General features: G+C 37.1%; 1 protein-coding gene across 5 annotated transcripts in view; it reads right to left on the bottom strand.

The window, feature by feature from the left end:
- Positions 1-7,467: 7,467 nt before the first annotated feature.
- DYNC1I1 (dynein cytoplasmic 1 intermediate chain 1) overlaps positions 7,468-23,761 on the bottom strand; it is a 370,739-nt gene continuing 354,445 nt past the window's right edge. For all 5 annotated transcript variants that reach the window (XM_043462652.1, XM_043462651.1, XM_043462655.1 and 2 more), the window contains one exon: positions 7,468-8,406. In XM_043462652.1, coding sequence (XP_043318587.1) covers positions 8,296-8,406 — 111 coding nt within the window. In that variant the 3' untranslated portion in view covers positions 7,468-8,295. The remainder of the gene's footprint in view (positions 8,407-23,761) is intronic.

The following is a 23,761-nucleotide window of genomic DNA, read 5'->3' as shown; positions in this document are numbered from 1 at the left end:
TAATCAAGAAGATACAATAAACTTAATGTATATGTATCTAGTAACAGAGCTTCAAAATGCAAAAATAAAAATGGAGAGAACTAAAGGACAAATAGAAAAAAATCACAGCCATAAGTGGATAGTTTAATATATCCTTCTTGGTCATTTATAGAACACACAGAAAACAATCAGTAAGATTATAGAAGATGGAAACAATACTCTCAGCCAGTTTAATCTATTTTGCATTTTTAGAACCACATACTCAACATATGAAGAATTCACTTTTTTTTAAGTGCACATGGAACATTGACCAAGCTAGGCCATATCCTAGGCCATAAAATAAATCTTAATAAATTTCAAAGGACTTGGAAATACAGAGTAGTATTTCTTACTCTGTATGTTTTCTTACTAAGCAGAATCAAACTAGAAATGAAAATAAAGATACCTGGAAAGTTTTCCAAATATTTGGAAATTAAACATGCTTCTAAAAAAAGGTCATGAGTCAAATAACACCACAACGGAAATTAGAAAATATTTTGGACAGAATGATAATGAAAGCATAACATATCAAAAATTTGTGGAGCACAGTAAAGGCAGTACTTAGAGGGATTTTTACAACTTTAAAGGCCTAAATTAGACGAAAAGAAGTGTTTTACAACCAATGATTTAAGCTTTTACTTTAGGAAATAAGAGAAAAGAAGAGCATATTCAATCCAAAATAGAAGAATAAGTAGACAATCAGCAACTCCAAATAAGTGCAGAAAATCAGCAACTCCAAAAGTTGGTGCTTTGAACAATGAATAATAGTGGTAACTGGCAAGACTGTTTTTAAAAAGGCAAACTACCAACACATCAAGAATTAAAAAGGAGACATCACTGTGACTTTACATTCATGAAAAGCTAATAAGGGGGATTCTATGAGCAACTTTATGTTAATACATTTGACAGATTAGATGAAATGCGCACATTGCTTGAAAACTACAACTTACCAAAATAGAACAAAAAAAAAAAAAAAAAAATCTGAATAGCCCTATTCTATTAAATAAATAATTTATTACCAAAAACCTTCCCACAAATAAAACTCTAGGGCTAGATGGTTTCACTAGTGAATTCTACCAAACAGTAACGGAAGAAATAATACAAATATTACACTCTATCACGTAATAGAAGAGATTGGAACACTTCTCAACTCATTATATAAGCATAATCATGGTTCCTAAGCCCTGACAAAGACATTCCAAGAATAGAAAATTACAGACTAGTGTCCCTAAGGAACAATTATGGGAAAAGCCTTTAAAAATTATTAGCAAGCAGAATCAAACAAAATTAAAAGGATAATACATTTGACCAAAGGAGGTTTATCCCAGGATGGCAAGGTTGGATTAGTATTCAAAATAACAACTCAGGGTGATTCACTACATTAGCAGAATAAGTGGGGAAAAAAATGACCATATCAATGGATGCAGAACAGAAGCATATGAAAAATTCCATATCTGTTCATGATAAAGGTTCTTAGCAATCTAAAAATAAAATGTAATTTCCTTCATGTGATAAAAGTGAAACACTAACACTCTTTGATTTGTTTTGTTTTTCAGTTGCTAAGTCATGTCTGACTCTTTGCAATCCTATGGACTACAGCACACAGGCTTCCCTGTCCTTCACTATCTCCCTGAATTTTCTTAAACTCATGTCCATTGAGTCAATGACACCATCCAACCATCTCATCCTCTGTTGCTCTCTTCTCCCCCTGCCCTCAATCTCTTTGATACTAAGATTTAAAAAGAGATAAGGACATCTGCTCTCAGTTTTTCAATACAACAGTGAGCTGAAAGTCTGAGCTAGTGCTATAAGGCAAAAAAAAGAAAACTGGAAAGAAAGAAGTAAAGTCTTCATTATTCTCAGACAGCATGACTATGTACATAATCACAGGATTACAGAATCTACTAGAAGTTAGTAAGTGTATTTAGCAAGGCTGCAAAATACAAGGTTGATATATAAAATTAAATTTTAATTCTGAAAACTAGGAGGTTACTAAATGGGAAGATACACCTTCTTCACATATTAGAAAATTTTAAATTAAGATATCCACTTTCTCAAATTTATATATATTGTAGATTAATGAAATCCCAATAGAAATCCAAACAATATAGTTTTCTTGTGAATTTCATAGTGATTCTAAAATTCATGTAGAGACACAAAAGGCCTAGAAAAACTAATGAAACAATTTTTCACAATGCACAACACAGTTGAAGTACATACTACCTGATTTCAAGACACAGTGAAAGCTATAGCGGTCAAGACAATGAGTTTATTTATTTGGCTGTACCGGATCTTAGTTGCAATATGCAAGATCTTCAATCTTCATTGCAGCATGCAAGTTCTTGAGTTCCAGCATGTGGGATCTAGTTTCCTGACCAGGAATCAAACCTGAGCTCTATGCACTGGGAGCGTGGAGTCTTAGCCACTGGACCACTAGGTAAGTCCCAAAACAGTGTGGTATCATATATGGACAAACTCAGTGAAAAAGAGTAGTGGGGCCCTTTGTAGTTGTTCAGTCACTAAATTGTATCCAACTCTTTGTGACCCCATGGACTGCAGCATGCCAGGCTTCCCTGTTCTTCACTGTCTCTGGGAGTTTGCTCAAACTCATGTCCATTGAGTCAGTGATGCTATCCAACCATCTCATCCTCTGTCACCGTCTTCTCTTTCCTTGTCCTCAATCTTTCCCAGCATCAGGGTCTTTTCCATAGACCTTTAAGGTAAATATGACTCTGGCTACTGTGGTAAACTGCCACCATCTAGTCACTGTTACTTTGAGATCTCATCATTTCGAGATTTCCCACAGATATGAAAAGCCCTGCTCTGTGACTATCTCTCCTTCCATCAGGTCTAGCTGGCCTCGACTAAAATTCCGAGAGATGCTTATGCCTCTCTCGCTAGCTCATTGCTAATGGTTTTGAGGAAGGGTGTGCACTCTGGGTGCTCTTAGACACCTTAATTGTTGAATATGTCTTCTAGCCTTATGTAATACATTCACTCTAACCTCCCCACTTCCCTCAATCTCTTTATTCCTATCTTTACCATCAGTCAGGGCAACTCAAACATTTTCACTAAGTGTAGGCTACAGCCTTTTCATACTTCTAAAGAGCCACTGTAACAGCCGACCTATGCCCTGGGGTCCTTGCCAGAGTATAAAATCATGTATCCCAGAAGAGTGTCTCAAAGCCAATAAATTCTCATCTACCCAGTCTTATGTGCTGGCTCCTTAATAAGATTCCTTAAAATCTAACCCCAGTCTGCTCCCCTGGCCCTAATGGCACATGCTAATTCTTATAACCCTTTCAGTGTATAGTGTCTTTACTTTCTTATCAGGACTCACATGTGCCCAGCCAGGAGAGCTGGGAAAGCCATTAGAAAGTGATGTCAGTCTGACCCTAAGACAGAGAGAGGGAAAGAAGGGAAGGAAGGAAGATTAGTCTCAGGCTAGCTCCAAGAAAGTTTTAGCAATGCTGACAGGGAGCCCTTGAGCCACTCACATCTCAGAACTCTTCCATCTCCCAGCAACAGGCCTGCCTCACTATACCTGCTACGCTCAGTCTTGGCTGGGAGCAGCCTTGGGGAGCACAGTTGCTCAAACATACTGGAGGATTTTAGAGCAAAACAGCTGGAGCTGTCAGTCATGCTCTTTGCAACAAGAGATCTTGAAGGCAGATTTTCATGACTTCCACATTCCATCTAGGACCTCAGCTGGGATAACTTGACTGGCTGTGGGCTGGCCGGATCTCTCTATGTATCCACATGGCCACCCAATGGTGAGCTTAGGCCTTTGAACAGCCTAGAGGGGACAGGGTAAGTTGCAAAATGGCTTGGGGATGAAGAGTGAGTGTGCCAAGAAACCCAGAAGGAATCTCTATGTCTTCTAACCTTGTTCTGAACTCTACATAGTATCACTTCCCCCATACTCCCCCATATTCTGTCATTACACATCCCAAATTCTTCATGGGACAGTGTCACACAAGAAGTGGGAAATCCTCTTGGAGACCATACCGTAGTGGGATATACATGCATATGCGTGCATGCTCAATTGTATCCCACTCTTTTCAACCCCATGGACTGTCGCCCGCTGGGCTCCTCTGTCCACGGGATTCTCCAAGCAAGAATACTGGAGTGGGTAACCATTTCCTTCTCCAGAGGATCTTCCCGACCCAGGGATCGAACCTGCATCGGCAGGTGGGTTCTTTACCACTGAGCTACCTGGGAGCTACCTGGGAAGTCACACATGCACGTAAGCTCTCACGGTTCTTCATGTGCCTGCTACAAATGACTGGCCTTTGAAGTTTTCATAGTCCTGACCCACTGAATCATTCAGATGATTGTAACAACTCATGGGTTATTGATGTGTTCCAAGGGCCTTTAGCATATGTTTGAGAAGCTTTTTTCCCCAGTACTTTTCATTGGATTGCTTTTTAAAAAAATTTATTGGAGTATAGATGATTTACAATGTTGTCTCTCAGGTGTATAGCAAAGTGACTGTTATAAATGTATTCATCCTTTTTTAGATGCTTTTCTCATGTGTTATCACAGAATACTGGGTAGAGTGGTCTGTGTTATACAGTAGGCCCTTATTATTATTGGTTATCCATATTGTATATATGTTCATCCCAAGCTCCCGATTTATTCCTCCTCCCTCCATGTTTCCCCTTTGGTAACTAGAGGTTTGTCTTCCATATCTGTAAGTCTGTTTCTGTAAGTAAGTGTCATTTGTATAAGTTTTAAAAATTAGACCCTACATATGAGAGATATGATGTGTATCTTTCTCTGTCAGACTTACTTCATTTAGTATAATAATCTCTAGGTCCATCTATTTTGCTGCTATCAGCATTATTTCATTCTTTTTAATGGGTGAGTAATATTCTATTGTATGTGTATACTTCATCTTCTGTTGATGGACATTTAGGTTACTTCCATGTCTTGGCTAATACAGTGCTGCAGTGAACTATTTGTATATAGTGTGTGTGTGTGTATATTTTATAAATAGTGTGTATGTGTCCACCCCAGTCTCCCCATTTATCCCTCCTCCACCTGACCCCCTGGTGACCGTAAGTTTGTTCTCTACATCTGTAACTATATTTCTGTTTTGTAGGTAAGTTGATTTATACCATGTTTTTTAGATTCCACATATAAGTGTATGCACCACATCTTTATGCATTCCTCCACTGATGGACATTTAGGCTGCTTCCATGTCCTGGCTATTGTAAACAGTGCTGCAATGAACACCGAGGTGAATGTATCTTTTTGAATCATGATTTTCTCTGGGTATATGCCCAGGAGTAGGACTGCTACATCATATGGTAAATCTGTTGTTAGTTTTTTAAGGAACCTCCATACTGTTTTCCCTGTTGGTTGTACCAATTTACATTCCCACCACACCCTTTTTAGCATTTATTGTTTGTGGATTTTTTTGATGACTGCCATCCTGCGTGACGGAGAAGGCAAAGGCACCCCACTCCAGTACTCTCACCTGGAAAATCCCATGGATGGAGGAGCCTGGTAGGCTGCAGTCCATGGGGTCACTAAGAGTCGGATATGACTAAACGACTTCACTTTCACTTTTCACTTTCATGCATTGGAGAAGGAAATGGCAACCCACTCCAGTGTTCTTGCCTGGAGAATCCCAGTGATGGGGAAGCCTGGTGGGCTGACGTCTATGGGGTCGCACAGAGTCAGAGATGACTGAAGTGACTTAGCAGCAGCATCCTGCATGATGTGTGAGACCTCATACCCCACTGTGGTTGTCAATTTAGAAATGATTTTCATTTCTCTTAATTAATGATGTTGGAGCATTTTTCATGTGATTTTTGAGCATCTATATGTCTTCTTTGGAGAAATGTCTGTTTAGATCTTCTGCCTATTTTTTGATTAGTTTTTTTTTTTTTTTGATGTAAGAGTTACATGAGCTATTTTTATTAATCCCTTATCAGTTGCTTCATTTGCAAATATACTCTCCCAGTCTGTAGTCTGTGTTTTCATTTTGTTTATGGTTTCCTTTGCTGTGCAGAAGCGTTTAAGTTCAATTAGTTCCTGTTTATTTTTGTTTTTATTTTCATTATAATAGCTGGAGTTTAAAAAAAGATATTGCTGTTATTTATGTCAGTGTTCTGACATAAATATTCCTCTAAGAGTTTTATAGTATCCAGCCTTACATTTAGATCTTTAATCCATTTTGAGTTTCTGTGTACAGTCTTAGAGAGTGTTCTAATTTCATTCTTTTACATGTGACTGTCCAGCTTTCTCAACACTGCTGATTGATGAGACTGTCCTTTCTCTTTTGTATATCCTTGCCTCCTTTGTCATAGAGTAATTGATCAGAGATGCATGAGTTTATTTCTGGGCTTTTATGCTGTTGCATTGATCTGTATTTCTGTTTTTGTACCAGTACCGTACTGTTTAGATGGCTGTAGCTTTGTAGAATAGTGTGAAGTCAGGGAGTCCGCTCTCTCCAGTTCTGTTTTTCTTTCTCAAGATTCTTTTGGCTATTTGGGGTCTCTTGTGTTAACATACAAATTAAAAAATTTTTTGTTCTAGTTCTATGAAAAATGCCACTGGTGATTTGACAGAGATTGCATTATATCTGTAGACTGCCTTGGGTAGTATAATCATTTTGATTGATTATATATTGATTGAAAGAACCGATATGGTCAATATTGATTCTTCCAATCCAAAAACATGGTATCAGTATATCTTTCTATCTTTGTGTCTTCAATTTCTTCCATCAGGATCTTACAGTTTTCACAGTACAGGTCTTGTGTCTCACTGAACTGTGGCCTGTTTTTAAACCCATTTTAGACACTCATTTTATCTTTAAAAATGTAATGTATATTTATAAAGAATTTTAATATTGATATACCTACCATATGACACTTAGGGAAAAAGCAATTATTTCAAATTACAAGAAATCTCACAGTTCAAGGAATCCCTACCAATAAAGCACCATGGAAATTCTCTTCCTAAAACACCAAAAGCCTCTCTTTAAATAATTTTCATGACTCAACCACTATTTATTTTAATTCTCTCTTAAGCATGAAATGACTTTTTGAAAAAAAAAAATCCTGTAAAGTTGTTTATAGACATGTTTCCTAGTCCAACAGTAGTAAACATAATTTTCTGGTATAAATTAAAAAATAATGAAATGTGGAGCATTTGGTATAGGTTCATCTTAACCTGTTCTTCCTCCAATGCTTAAGATATTCTTTGGGTAAAGAGTGGATCTGGAGAAGGAGACAAGAAAGAACTTTCCAGAAATACCACACACGTTCCTTCATAAAAAATAAAACCAGAGTCTTGGTTTAAGTCCAGCCAGGTTGGCTGCCTGTAAATTCATTATCAATCTTTAACATGGCTCTAATGTATCTCTCTGACCCCCTGGCCACAGTAGAATTTTAATCAGGCTTTTCCTAAGCAAAGGGTTTATCCACACTGGTGCAGACCTGGTTTGGAACATTTTATTGGCAATACCAGTGTCATATTTAGGAATCATAGACTTTTGTCAGACTGGGTTAGCTTGAATGACAAGTATCAATGATCAGCTATATTTGAAATATTGTTAAAGTACCTAGAAATAATAGGCATTAAAATTCATTCCATTCACTGCCAACAAACCTCTAAAGATTTCTTGTCCTCGGTGGAACCAGCATACTGTAATTGTTATTTGGAACTTAATGTAACCTCAACAGCAACAGAGAGACAATGCAGTCCTCTCATTAGGCACATGCTCTAGGATCGTTTATTTTAATGCTTTCAAATAAATATGTTCCATGCAGCACACCACAATAAATAAGGAGCAGCAATGTTCTCCTAGTAAATCCATTCATAATATGAGTCACCGTGTAAAACACCACATCTCAAGTCTTTGGCCCTGTACCATAGCATGAAGCACACCACATCTGTACCTAATCATATCTGGCTTCATATGGATTTAATAGGACTATGCCAGGAGTGTGTGTAAGCACAAATTTAACCAGAGGTTTCCAGCTATTAAATACAGCTACTAAGTAGTTAAAAGGCAACAACTCAACCCAGAAAGGCTCCCACCCCCCACCCCCATTTTTGAGACAGAAATATAAAGACAGAAATGCTCTGGCGAATTTCAGGTCAGTGGACAGTATGGTGGGCTACATTTGGAATACTTGGAGCAAAGCTGGCACAACATGGCACCCAGAAGGCCAGGGCAATACTGAGACTGAGTGAACAGGAATACAAGCTGACTTGACTGCAGATGCTGGGCTGTAGAAGGTCTAGGTGGGGACACTCAGCCCACTAGGCAGATAACTCAACGGTGCCCTCCTCCTCGCTGTCAGCTCTGTTAGCACGAATCTCCACGAGGGTCCTGGCAAATCGGGTCCACTCGTCATTGTGGGGAACTGCAAGCTGCAAAGCAAATGAATGGAAACTGGTCAACAAGCTACCTTTTACACCGAAAGCCTTGAAGCCTGCATGACTGTTCCTCTTGAAACAGATGATTCTCGTGGAATGCAAAGGAAATCAGATATTCTTCCTTGAATCAGATCTCTGAAATGCTGCTCTTAAACTGATAATTTAAAAGAATACTGTCACTCTCAGGAGCACAATCATGTGTGCAATTTATAAAACATTAAAAAACTTCTGTAAACTATACAGTAGCTGCATTAAAGCACTTGCAGTAAGATGACCAGAATTACAGCAAACATGACAAATATAAACTGTATTATTAGGACTTTGAAATGACAGTGGTATTGTCTAAGTCAATGCTATTGATCCTTTTTAAAAAGATGTTGCTAACATACCAGTAGGTATGACAAAAGTATAGCTTATATATACAAAGAAACCTTACTACTCTAGTAAGATGCTTTAGCTTTTCTAGCAAGATCCTATATGATGATGCTGATGAATAATAATAACATTTACCAAAAGTTCTGCTCTAAGTACTTGACATGTATTCTCTTTCCTCACAGCAATCCTATGTTGGATAATCAGAGTATTTCCATGTTGCAGAAGAAGAAATTGAGGCACCAAAAGATCAACTCATCTTGCCAAGGTTGCCCAGCTTGCCAGTATCCATGCCAATGTCATCTGGTATTTATATCCTTAGGCAGTATTCTATACTAACTCACCAAGAAGAGGGATTTATAATCTTATATATATCTTCTCCTGCACACAATTGAGTAAGGAGAAAAATTAATCCCATCTGACACAAATCGCATGCACGAATTTTTGTGAGCTGAGTTGAAGGGTAATGATTTCTCTACATGGCATCCAAAGATGAACTGTTTAAAGGTACCATGCAAGTGTTTGGAATAAAACAGAGTTATTTGAAGATGAGAAGCAGGATCAAGTAGAAGTCCAAATGATTTTCATATAGAATAAAATTTATTTCGACGGTAGAGCCATTTACTCAGAAGATTACCCTAGAAGATGTAATCCGTCTACAGATGCTGGTGCCACACATGCTATCCACATATTTCATAAACATCAATAACACATCCATCCCAATCAGTGTACATTTTCAAAAATAAGCAAGTAAATCTGAACTCTGAGATCGCTTTTACAGCTGAAAAATTTCTTACTGTATAAAGCCAAACTTTTAGAACTTTAACTTTTTATTACAGGGGCTGGTATTCTCAGATAGGATCTAGCCAAGACAGCTTATTATAGAGTCATATCATCACCCTACAAAATACATCCCTCAATGCGTGTTCTGGTCCTCAGGTGGTTTCAAGGACATAATTCTGCAAATGATATACAGGTGCAGGAGGTGAGTTGTGTTTGTTTTTTTAAACTTTTTTGGGGGTACTTCTTATTTGTTATTTTGAGAAACGCAATACTAACAAGAACTCGATTTAGTCATATGAGTGAGTTCTGAATGGTGAAATACTTCCCTAGTGACTGAAATGAATCCACATTCCTGCTCAGACAGCGACACACGTTCACAATAGTCTCGGATGGCACTATTTATTACCTCTTCACTCAGTTCATTTTCTCTATGTTGAGTTCTTTTTCTGTGTTCCACTATTCTTCATTTTTCTCTTCAATTTTAGAAAATACTGCACTGGGGAAATGAAGTCCTCAAAATAAATTATATGAAAGCGCTAACAAGAAGCATGAGCAGAAATGGGTTATACCATATTTATATGAAAGCATAGGTCTACTCTCTGTCTCTTCTCCAGCTCCTGACCAAGCACTGGCCCCCCAGCCCAATGAAGCACAAAACAAACAGCTCAGGAAGAGACAAAAGCCAGTCACGATAATGTACTTACAAATTTGTCTCACAGAAGATGAGAATCAAGCTAAATCTGAAACACCTCGTAACTTCACATAACATTAAATATTGGAAGAAAGCAGGTCTCACTATAATAAGAGTGATATACTCTAGGGGTTTGACTCCTAAACATAACACTACATTTATTATTAGTTAAAATGGCACAAATTTAAGTTACTGTATGATGCTATATGTAATGTTTTATTGATAGCAATGTATAGAAAATGTATCCTAAAAAAATACCAGGTCCATGTGTTTACATAGTTTCATGTGGCGGTCATGGCAACATTGTTAAGAAACAACTCTAATAAACACTATGAAACATGAAGGGTTGACTTTGCAACCAGATACAGTATGGGACAGAACTGAGTATCATTTATGACATCTGAAGTTGCACATGTCTTACAAATGCAATTTTTCAGAAGTTCATTTGTTAAAGAAATCAAACTAGTAATTCTAATATTTCTAATAATGAAGCATTAAATGTATATAAGTAGGTTTCACCAAAATTTTGAGGTTTTTTTTTAATTGAAGCATAGTTTAAAATTGTGTTAGTTTCAGTTGTACAGCAAAGTGATTTTTTTTCTCAGACTTTTTTCCATTTTCCATTATTACAAAGCATTGAATATAGTCATCTGTGTTAATAAATTTTTGTTGCTTAACTATTTTTATATATAGTAATTTCTATCTGTGAACCCCATACTTCTAATGTATCCCTCTTCCCTCTTATCTTCCCTTTTGGTAACTTTAAGTTTGTTTTCTATGTCTATGAGTCTGTTTCTGTTTTGTATATACATTTATTTCTATCATTTTTTAGATTACCCCATTATGCAATATTTGTCTGGCTTACTTCACGTAGCATAATAATCTCTTGGTTCATCATGTTGCTACAAATGGCATTATTTCATTCTTTTTTATAGCTAAGTTATATTCTGGCCTGGAGAATTCATGGACTTCGCAGACTCTGACATGACTGAGTGACTTTACTTTCACTTTATATACCATTATATATCTATACCATTTTTTGCTTTATCCATTCATTTGTCAACGGACATTTACATTGCTTCCTTGTCTTGGCTGTTGTAAATAGTGCTGCTATGAACACTGGGGTGCATGTATCTTTTTCAATTAGAGTTTTGTCTTTTCCAGATGTATACCCAGGAGTGAGACTGCTAGATCATATGGTAACTATTTTTAGTTTTGTTTTTTAAGGAAACTCCTGTTTTCCATAGTTTCCACACCAATTTACATTCCCACCAACTTTGTTGGAGGGGGTCCCTTTTCTCCACACCTTCTTCAGCTTTTATTTTTACTCTTTGATGCCCATTCTGATCATTGTGAGATAATAATATCTAGTTGTGCTTTGATTTGCATTTTTCTAATAATTAGTGATGTTGAACATTTTTTCAATGTGCCTATATGACCATCTGTCTGTCTTCTTTGGGAAAAAAATCCCATTTTTAAATTTTTTTGGATACTAAGTTATATGAGCTGTTTGTATATTTTGGCTATTAAACCCCTCTCAGTCACAGCATTTGTAAATATTTTCTCCCCTTCCTTGCTGTGCAGAAGTTTAAGTCTGATTAGGTCCCATTTGTTTAATTTTGTTTTTATTTCTACTGCCTTGGGGGACTGATCTAAGAAAATATTACTGCAATTCGTGTCAGAAAGTGTTTTGCCTATGTTCTCTTCTAGGAATTTTATAGTATCATATATTTAATTCTTTAAACTATTTTGAATTTATTTTTTTAATATGGTATGGGGGAATAGTCTGATTTCATTGATGTACATGCTGTCCAGCTTTCCTAACACTACTTGTTGAAGAGACCGTCTTTTCTCCATTGATTATTCTTACTGCCTTTGTTATAGATTAACTGACAGTAGATGTGTGGGTTTACTTCCAGACTTGCTCTTCTGTTCCACTGATCTATGTCTATTTTTGTGCCAATACTATATGCTGTTTTTTTTCTTTGATTGATATTTTTATTGGCATTTCTAGGATTTTAGTTATAGTTGCAATTTTCTATTTTTTAATCTACATTTTTAGTACAAATAAGGAGAGAAAAATGAAGGTATAAATCAGAATATCATTTTTCACTTTTGCACCAGAGAGTCAGTTCATTAAACACAATATCAAACTTCCAGAAAAGAATGATCTATTTAATTTCTCCTCCACATGTTTATAGAGGTTATAACATTCATTTAATCATTCAATATTTTTTTGTTTTGTTTTGCTTTTTCCATTTATTTTTATTAGTTGGAGGCTAATTACTTTACAATATTGTAGTGGTTTTTGCCATACATTGACATGAATCAGCCACGGATTTACATGTATTCCCCATCCTGAATCCCCCTCCCACCTCCCTCCCCATCCCATCCCTCTGAGTCTTCCCAGTGCACCAGCCCTGAGCACTTGTCTCATGCATCCAACCTGGGCTGGTGATCGGTTTCACCCTTGATAGTATACTTGTTTCAATGCTGTTCTCTCAGAACATCCCACCCTCGCCTTCTCCCATAGAGTCTAAAAGTCTGTCTGTATGCTGTTTTGATTACTATAGCTTTGCGGTATAGCCTGAAGTCTGGAAGGTATGTCTCCTGCTTTGCTTTTCCTCAGTCTTGCTTTGACAATTCTAGGTCTTCTGTGATTCCCATATACATTTTAGAATTATCTGCTCTAGTTCTATGAAAAATATCATGGGTATTTTGATAGGGACTGTATTAAATCTGTAGATCGCTTTGGGTAGTATGGCCATTTTAACAATATTAAATCTTCCAACCCAAGGGCATAGGATATCTTTCCATTTCTTTGAATCATCTTTAGTTTCTTTTATCAATATTTTATATAGATCTTTCACCTCTTTCGTTAAGTTTATGCCTAGGTATTTTATATATAAATGTTTTATTTATAATTTTTTTTTTTTTTTTTTTGCTGCACCGCAAAGCTTGCAGATCTTATTTCAACAACCTGGGATTGTGAAAATGCAGTCATAACCACTGGACTGCCAGGAAATTCTTGGTAGGTACTTTTGATGTGATTTTAAATGTTTTTTTTTTTTTTTACTTTCTTTTTCCAATATTTCAGTATATAGAAATGTAACAGATTTCTGTTTATAATTTTAAAACAAGTTTTAGCAAATTTAAAAGCTTTTGATAAAAATATACCCTACCATAGAACTTACATTTGACTTTTTTCCATAGTGGTGGAAGTAACAGTCCTTAAAAATCCAGATTCACCCTCATAAAATGTTTCACCATATTCTAACATAACTTGCTGTCCTTTTTATCTGTGAAAGTTTCATTTAGATTTGGAAAATATTAGAAGTTTTCTTTCTTTTGATAGTTTTGCCAAACATTTTCCTCACTAGAAATGTTAATTTGCTTTGGTTCACATACAAATGCTTGAATAGCACAGGATGAAAACTTTTTTGCTTCTAGAAATTCAAATTTATCTACCTCATTCTATTACACTTTTTCACCTAGCTGACAATAAAAACAAGATCATCGTAACGTTAGATTTAGAAGGTGAGCTGCATACTGCCCCATTTTTAGAATTAAATATCACTATCAGGAAGCACTTTAAGTATAATCTTAGCTTGAACGTGTGAATGTGTATTCACAGGTTGTATCCACACCCAAAGTTAGTAATTTTTGATATTTGAATACTTGTAGGTAAGACCCAACAGGTGTCCTAACAAACAAGACCACCACTCTTTTCATTTTAAACACATCTGTCTGGACAGAATTGTCCTTCTTACCCTTGGCAGCTCCTAACTCTTCTCATGAGCACAAATGCATTTGAAACTTTCTCTAGGAGACTTGTAATCCAGTAATGCCTTAATCATTAAGTAAGTGAAAAATCTTTGTCATGTTTCTTAGTCAAAGAAAAGGACTGCGTCATGCCCTTCTCACTAGCATATATATGTCTTTTTAATAATGATTTCAGCATGGACTGAGTACCAACTATACACCAGACACTAGGATAGGGCTAAAGATATGAAGACAATGTATATTAATGACCATGTTTTCTTAGGTCAAAATGTGGGAATACTAGCATAGTTCTGATTTTTTAAACTTCGCTCACATTCAGAAAGTGAAGTACTTGAAAATCTACCTTCTTACAGTGACAACTGCAGCATTCCCTGGGATGTGTTGTATGTCACGCAAATAGTGGGGAAGCAAGTGGCATGTTAATGACATGGTTTCAGCATCTCTTCAGGGTTCTATCAAGGCATTAAAGGCTAAATCTAGACCATCACTATAGATTCCGCGCCCCCACCCCAGCAAACAGTAGTTTAGAATAATTTTCAAACAATTGACATTTCTGATAGGAAAAATATTCCTAAGTTTCTATTGGTGATGAGTAATTTCATTAAACATGATAACTGAGAAGGAAATAGCCTAGTTATATCAAAGAGGCTGTAAAAATTGAGCAGGATTGTACTGAATCTAAGTGGATCTGGAAACATTTTCTGCCTTCAGATTCATCCGCCAGAGTCCACAACCTAGGTCAGAGATGACTCAGATTTTCCTACGGCTTCATATTCAGGGTTCACCAATATCTAGTCCACCCCCACCCCCCACAACTGTATGACTGTTTTCTAACTTTTTGCTAAATGCATAAAGCATTTTTATGCCAAAAGCACTCAGGGCGCTGATTCCTGAAATAACAAAATCTTAGCTCTAAGAGTAAATGCCTTTTACAGGTTATGACCATATATTTACAGCTGAGGGAACGAAGGCCAAAGGTAGTTTCTGAGGTAGCAATTTGGCCTTACGGAGGAGGTAACATGAGCCTTAGATTTGCACAGGAAGCGTTTGTCCTGCTCTCAGCTTGCTTACTGGCCACGGTCAGGCACTTAACCTCTCATGGCCTCAACTGTAATGGAGATGATGGCGTCTGACCCATGTATCGGCAGAGATGCGGAGAGGATGAGAAAGGTAAAATCTAATGAAGAATCATGAGCTCAACACAGAATAGTCATGCATTCTTTTTCTTTGAACAGTTACTCAGATTGAACATACTCCTAAAAATGATACATTAATATGTTGACCGGCATACATATCAGTTCTATATTTTTGTGGTCCTGTTTTTCCTTAAGAATTATTTCCAATGCCTGCTATGTGAGGACTTTAAGGAACAGACGCCTAACAGGTAGGAAATGGAAGGACAGGGAGCTCAGTGGTTCACTCCAGACCATGCAGGCTGCCCCAGGTCAGTGGGCAGTCGGGAGCCTCAGCCCTTCAGAGAATGAATGCCAGCAGACCATGGCAGGGGGCAGGCGGGTCATGTGCTCTCAGTTGCCTGCTGAAAGAGTCTAAATGTTATTTATTTTTCACCTTCTAAGATTCCTGAAAGATGCACAGGTCAGAAATAAAAAGCAAAAGTTGTGGGGAAGACTCACGAAAATCTATCATGTTCACGCTGCCCCTCCATCCCTGCAGTTCTGAGTCTGTGTCACGGGTCTGCCCTCCTCCCACACTGGAACGGAGGGGCCCCCCCAGATCCTACCTCGCCCCCCGGTAACTCACCCGGCTAACCACTAGGCTAACCACTGTGCCACGGATTGCATAATAACTCGATTTTGAGAAAGGAGCCACAGAATACTTTTTTCAACCTCAGACATCATCCAGATATGATTTCTTTCACAGCTCTGCCAATAACTGGCTGTGTGTCCTTAGGAAATGTATGTCTCTAACATCTCAGATCTTTCCTTCCTCATTTGTGAGAAAGGAATTCTGGCCACTAACTCCCAGGGCCACTGTGAATATTAAATAAGATCTCCCCCCAAATATAAAGAGTTTAAGCTCAGTGTCTGGACATTACAAACCAGGACTAAAGAGGTGGTTTTCCCTGTATTTTTTCTTCTTAATTCCCTCTCCTCCAATTGCTGTTGCTTCCTTTTTTCTTTCTTCCATTTCCTTCCATTCACCTATATAGAGCTGCATATTTTTAGAAGTACATCTTAAATTTTATCACATTTGCTTTCTTAAAAGCCCACACAAATCACTTCCTAGACAGTCATACATTTAATAATAGCTAAGGTTCATGAACTGGGTGTGGGGAAAGGGTTCTTTCAGATCACAAGAAAAATCCTATCAGAGGATGCTTTGTTAATTTAAAAAATTGAATTATAATTATTCCTTGTAAACATATACATACACACACATGCATCTTTTTCACATATGACCAATACAGTTTTATCGAGCTATTTCCTTTTTATGGCACTTTCTATAGTGGGATTCTACATTTTTAGCTCAAGTCGTAAGACCTTGTAACCACTGAACATGCTGTTATAAAAATCAAATGACTTTTTATAACCAGGGTTAAACACACAAATATCATTCATGTGTCCCTTTTTATAAGCACATGGCTAACCATTCTGAACAGCCCTCAGTCAAGCCCCCTCATTTGTTAGTAATTTTAAAGGTTTTATAGTACCTAGCAGCTGATTTTAAATAGCTGCATTATCTGCAGCAACTCCTACCAGCCCAATGCTGTATTTTTTATGGTAAAAATATATCTCAGGCCTTGCTTAGTATAAAAGTAGGTTACTTTTTTTAAAAAAAGCTTGGATAATTAAGACAAAAGTGTTCTGTGATTTCAGTTTATGATGCTTAATGTATCTGAGAAACCAAACAAAATGAATAGGACTCCAGGTTTCAGGATGAATATTCCATGAGTATGTGGTTCATCGGCATCTTTGTAATCTTTCAATTAAACGGAGTCATTTTTTTAAAAAAGCCTGATTATGTTAACCATGGATTCCAAAGATACATGGCCATTCAGCTCCTGTATTAACCTAACAGTGAAAGTTTTCTCTAAAAATGATATCTTACAAATCACCTTTTCACTTTAATAAGCATTGATTTTTTTGTTTGTTAATGCATTTACAGAAACTGTGGAGATGAACATGGATTTCTATAGAACTGTTAAACCCTCCTAAGTTCTAAAAGCTTTTTTAAAAGTACGATTATTAACGTCACCCCAATTCAGAAGACTGCAGACTCACTGGTGTACAAACACACATTTGTGTTCAGAGGAAGCCTATATTTTTTAGGACAATTCCCTTTGCCACACACACAGATGGAAGCAAAGTGGGAGGTAATAAGCAATGAAACAGCCGTCGGAATGGAACGACCAAGCTCCACTGTATTTAACTCTCTGGAGAGTCTACCATCACTGGTAACAATGGATGAAACCACGAACCAAAATTCCAAGCCAGAATGCAGTGTACAGAGCACATAAATATACTAGAGTGCATACCGTGTGGTAACTAAGTATTTACAGCAGTTTTAGAGAAGTCCAGAAAGTAGACGTTACATTAGTCTCCATTCTGTACCATCTATTACCAGTCAGTAGGTTAAAATTTCTGTGGAATTTAGCAGCGTGCTAACCCATGGGCATCTGATGATATCTGACTATTTTTTGGTTAAGAAAGAATTTCTTTTATCTAAAAATCCCATCCAAGGGATCCCTCAGTCACTCATGAAGCTTGAGACCTTTCTGCTAAAGTTCTCTTCCTAGAATCTTTAAATGACTTTTATAGCATGTCTGTTAGAACAATACTTTTAAAAAATCCATTACCACCCAATTAAGGAAAGATATAAAGGTAGGACATAAAAGTCCAAAGTAAACAGTAACAAATATGGGCCTATATCAATTTCAATAAGCCAGCAAATGTCAAAGGAAATAATTTTAAACACTATTCTTTTAAAAAATGAACATTTAGAAATACTCTTCATGTTAAAATTTAGCATCATGGGATGCATGACAAAATTCTAAAGTTTTTACCTGAGAAGGAAAAAAAAAAAATCACACAGCTGAAAAAGAGTTAATTCACTAAGGCTTAAAGATGACCTTGTTCACATCAGTATTAAAATCTTGTCACCCTCTTCTTTAGAAATGTCTTAAGCATTATTTTTCTATTATTTTGAAACATCTATTTCTCTGTTCAAAAGATGGAAAAAAATGTTAAAGACATTTGACTGATGGGCAATAATGGAAAATAAACTTTTTAAACTTCATTACCACTATTTTTCCATAACACAAAAGATCAAGATGACGGGGAAATGAAAGAGCATACACTACTCAAACTGATCTGTCATACTAGCTGACTAAAACATATATCCTTTCCCTTTCTGATATTATTAACTATAGTTTTTCTAGTAAATTTCTAGCAACCACTGCATCTAAGCAGTTTTGACAAAAAAGAAGGCTTATTGCTAGACACCTTAAAAACATTTACCAAGGTAATAAAAGAAATGTCATTCCCTCCTACTGAATGTTTGGGCATAAAAGAGGTATTTGTATAATGTAGTTCATGATTTACCGTATCTATAGTGTCCAAAAAAAGCACAATGAAAAAGAAGCATTTTTCCAGTGGTTTAACAACTATTTGAGTCAACTGTTAGGCTTTCATTATGACTAGTGACCAACTGCTCACTTTTAAAAGCAAAGGAGAGAAGAGTAACTGGAATAGAGATTGGAGAGGAAGAACAAGCACTCTTTTCTAAGTTTATTTTCTACATACCTTTTCCCATGCAAATATACTTATTTTTTCCTGGCCATCGATCTATAGACAAGTTGGAGGCTGCCGTCTGAACACTTCACACAAGGAAGCTTTTTCTTAACCTTCAACTTTCACCTGTGAAACATTCATTCACCTGTTTATTTGAGTGCCTGAATATGCCAGGCACTGTTCTAGGCCAGGTTATCCTGTTCAAACAGACAACAATGGGCAAAGTATCTATGTATCTGTAGATGTGGCACTCTGAAGATCAGAAAAACTCTAGTGAGGAATGTGATTAACCAAAGGAGGGCTGCCAGGCTGATTAAAGGTTCTATCTAAATGTTGCAAAAGTACTGGCCGACCATGAGGACAAAGATCAGAGAGAATTCCGGGCTGCTGCTAAGTTTCATCTGCCAGCCTAAGGAGTAAGAGTGCAAAACTGCTCCTACAATGTTAAGCTCTGATATTCCCTAGATGATAAATAATTCATGTTTTAAAATGGAAAAGATGTTCTGATAGCTGACAGTCTCAGAAATTCATGCAAACCTTTCGTGAAAGTGGAATACAATGAGTCATTCACTTCCTCACTTTGCAAGTCCAGCCTACATGGCATATAAATATTTATACATAAACATGTATTTGATTTTTGATTCCATATTCTATTTCAGATATACCAATAGTAACACACATACTTACAGAAGAAACAAATAACTCTTCATTTCTGTACAGGCCAGTGTTAATCTAGACTCATATGATTGGAGCAGCTTCATGCTTGGCTGGTCTAAGCCGTGATTTGAGGCTACTGTTCTAGGCAGTAATGTTTCAAGATAAAATTTAACAGTTTTGGAATTCTAAAACTAAACAGAATTTTGTTAGACATAAAAAAAATTAACACTATAATTAATGACTGCTTCAGAATCCAAACTGCTATTGAAGATGACAGTTTGAAACCACAGAAGAATCATAAAGATGATTAATTATACAAACTAATACTTGTTTCAGAAGGTTTATATTCAAAGACCATTTATCACCAAAATGGGAATATATTAATCTCATTGAATATTGCAAATTACTATGCACATATTAATTTGGTTTTATAAAATTAGATATTAGGGTTTTCCTTTCATTTAGTCAACTACTCCATAATATATAGAAGTCATAAGTATTTTCTTATCTGTTCAGAAAAAAAAGTGGCTTGAAAATTTATAAACTAATGCTACCTGAATAAGCACACTATTTATATAATAATTAGTTTAATCATGGTCTTTAACATATATAATTATCAAAATAGACCCACTGCTACTACATTTACTATAAGATGAATAATTATAACATTAATTGGAATAGCACTTTCTTTTTAACATACTTTTCCTAGAAAAAAATCATGTTAACACTAAAATTATAATCATATATTTTAACCAGATGATTTTATTTCAAATACACATAATTTATTGTGACAAGGAAATGAACTAATACATTATTTCAGAGTAGCTTATTTTATGTAATTATATTTATTAGCACCCCAAATCTGTCCATACAAATATGCCTTTGTGCTTTTTACTTAACTGTACAGGTTTGTGGCTATGATAATAAACATTCAGGTTAAAAACACTAAGTATCTGGATTTTCAGTTTTTATATGGATTTTGGCATCACGTAAGTCTTTTCCATGGAGGGAAAAACCAAAAGAAGTGTTTAGCATCAGCGAAAGGAAAAAACACTGTTTAATCCACTGAAGAATAAGCTAGCACTTAAAAGACCTTCAAGAGTCTAGAAACTTATGGCCACACTCATTTAATGAGAAACACAAGTGTTCGGGGCAATTATAACTGGACTCCGGTAAGCTGAGCCTAGCTCTGCCCTCCCCTCCCCTCCTGGATACTGCCAGAACTTAGCCACGCTATCGGGCTCGTCATCGGCAGAGGATAATGGCTTTCATAAAGCACAATAATTAAATCGACTGATTTCAAGTGCAGTTCTTTTTCATTAAGGGAACTCTTATTTGAATCAACCCCCAAATTTCAGTTTAACTTCGTATTTTGTGTTCTGCATGCCAGCCTTCCCCACAGAGGGGGATTATTTATATTCAGGGCATAAATTCCTGTGGAAAATGGATGTAGGCACTGTCCTACTGGAAAACATGAAGTCATTCCATGAAGCGAACAATTATTGCCTCAGTGTAATCCACTTAAAAACCATACGTATATTATTTATTTTGCATCGCTCAAACACTCTTTAACTCCCAATACTTCCAGTTTATCAGGTGCTCCTTTGCTGAACAGCGATTTAAAGTACAAGGAAAACGGCTCACGGAATCTTTTCTTCTTCCTCTAGCTGTCTGTGAGGACGGCTGGAGGCACTTCGTATAGGCCCTGTACATTACACCTTGACCATCATTCTAAAGTATCTTGCATAGGTCATTTTTCCTTCTGGGATCCAAGTAGAATTTTCATTCCATTTTTTAATTGTAGCTTTAAAATAGATTCAGATGAACATTTAAAACCATGCTTTAGCGACTGCATTTGATCTCATATTCTTTTTCCCTTCCAAGATTTTTTAAGGCCCTTTTAACATACTGACAAATGTCAAATTTACTCCATTTATTACAATTTTTATAAGATGACTGCCCTTCTTTTGGCCCCCAAGAGTCACAGCAAACAAGGCACACGAACTGGTGCCAGAGCTCAGAGTTAAAATTTCAAGATTAATACACATTCCCTTAGATAATGAGTGAACAGGATACTAAACAGAGAAAGCCAGGGCAATAAGACTTCCTCATCTCCCAAATTACAGTTTTTCAGTTGCTGTTTTATTTTTTCCAACTCTACTTTCAGCTGAAATGATTTTGGAATTTTATCATTTGACTACTGTAGGAATATAATCAGGGATTTGAAACTTACGCGTATTTATCCCAACTGAAAACAAAATCTTCCCTAGAAGAGGTTAATGGAAAAAGAAATAAATAGGAGGTGGAAGATAAACTGCTTCTTTCACAACTGGGGCTGCAAACAGCATTCTAACTAATTCAGATAAGCAGCAAACATAGTTGTTAGGGGGTATTTATAACAGCTGCATCTGAATGTCTGCACTGAAGCATTAACAATGGCAACGGGCTTTCTGTAAAACACATCGGCAAGAAAGACAGGTAGCGAGGCTGGCTATCAATCATCAGGGCACGTGAATAATTCTACACTCACTGGCCCATGTGCTGTTAAAATCAGCTTTCTCTCTCTATATATAGAAAACCTTGCTATTTGGTAAAGAGCCTTGGCCGTGAGTAATTCTTATTTTTAATTCTTAAGAATATGTGTGTTCACACATCATTTTTGAAAAATCCAACAATGATTAACGGGTCTGAAGAAGAATACACTCAACATTTTCAGGTTATATTTGTAGTTAATTTATGACTTGTTATCTTACTCATCTTTCAATTAATTGAATGGGATCACACAGCTCCAAAACAGATGGTGTCCCATAGTTTGGGGAGCAAAATCCTGCAAACTTATTCAAGTGCTGGGCTCATTTGAAAATTTAGATCTTTGAATTTTAAGTGGTGCATGCAACCACTGTCTATTTAAGTAACTTTTAAGATGCATGAATAGAATGAAAATTATAGCCAAATAATAAAAGGGGTCTTCTCTTTCATGGAATTCATGTAACTTCCATTTATGCTAATAGGAGGTAAGCACCTGCTCTGCAAAGAAAATAGACCCCTATCTGTGAAAATAAATGTGTACAGTATATTTTCCAGATACAATGCCAAAATCAAACAACCAAAAACGTAGGCTGTATAAACAAAGCGTCATGTGGCCTACCTGAAAACACTGCGTTTCATATTTTACCTCCTTACTCATAGGCTTTGCGATGTTACTCATGCCTTTGCCATTTAAATGTAACAGGGGGAAAAAAAAAAAAAGGATGGACAGACTCAATCTGGTGATTTCAGTGAGCACACACACAATCCCCTGTTTACCCCTTCAGAAGTTCATAATAAATTGCATCAGTAAATCTGGATCCGAGCCACTGCTCTCCGCCATCATCTTAAAAGTCACGGAGGATAACTGTACATGATAGAGGTGGGCACGATCATGGGGCGCTGTGTTGGGACTCCCTGCAGCAGCTGCACCTCAGCTGGGTCAGGAGAGGGGGCAGACGGCTGTCCATGACTGGTGACACCCACCCTTTCTGCAGCGCCCTCTGGTTGAGTGGCTGGTCCCCCAGGAAGGCACGTCCGCCTGGACTTGAATGGAGCTGTCTCCACTGGTAGTCACAGAGGTGTCCTCTCAGGGGACAGAGAAAGGCTGTCCCTCTCAACGCCACCTGAAGGGAGCTATCATAGAGCCCTCTCCCTAAAACTTTATTACACTCTCAGTTAAAATGACGTGATCAAAAGAGGGTTGTGGGGAGGGGAACCAGAATATCCACCAAATACCCAAATATCATGATACTGAGAATGTGGAAACATTGCTCTTCTCATCCAACATTTTAAAATAGTCCTAAGGAATAGGTAATTCAATACTGGGCTTCTCAGGTGGCACAGTGGTAAAAATATCTGCCTGCCAACGCAGGAGACACGGGTTCATCCCTGTGTTGGGAAGATGCCCTTGAGAAGGAAATGGCAACCTGCTTCAGTATTCTTGCCTGGAGCATCCCATGGACAGAGGAACCTGCCAGGCTATGGTCCTTGGGGCCACAAAGAGTCAGACCCAACTGAGCATGCACGCATGCATGCAAAGAAGAGGTAATACAAGCATCATACAGCAGGTACGATGTTTAACCACCTCTCTAAAGATTTCTCTTTCCTAACGGTCTATGTCAAGACCCAAACTTCTCACTTCTGATTTGCATTGTGAGGGTACTGAAAGCAATACTCTCCTGGACCAGACTGAATACAGAGTTCGAGGGACCCAGTGCAACCTGGAAACAAAAGGCACCTTGCTGGACAATGTCTGAACAATTGCAGGACGGTGACGGCAGGG

Source organism: Cervus canadensis, chromosome 3 (assembly GCF_019320065.1).
Source record: "Cervus canadensis isolate Bull #8, Minnesota chromosome 3, ASM1932006v1, whole genome shotgun sequence".
Taxonomy (NCBI): Eukaryota; Metazoa; Chordata; class Mammalia; order Artiodactyla; family Cervidae; genus Cervus; species Cervus canadensis.
Note: the sequence above shows the minus strand (reverse complement) of the source record. Positions and strands in the feature narration are given on the sequence as shown.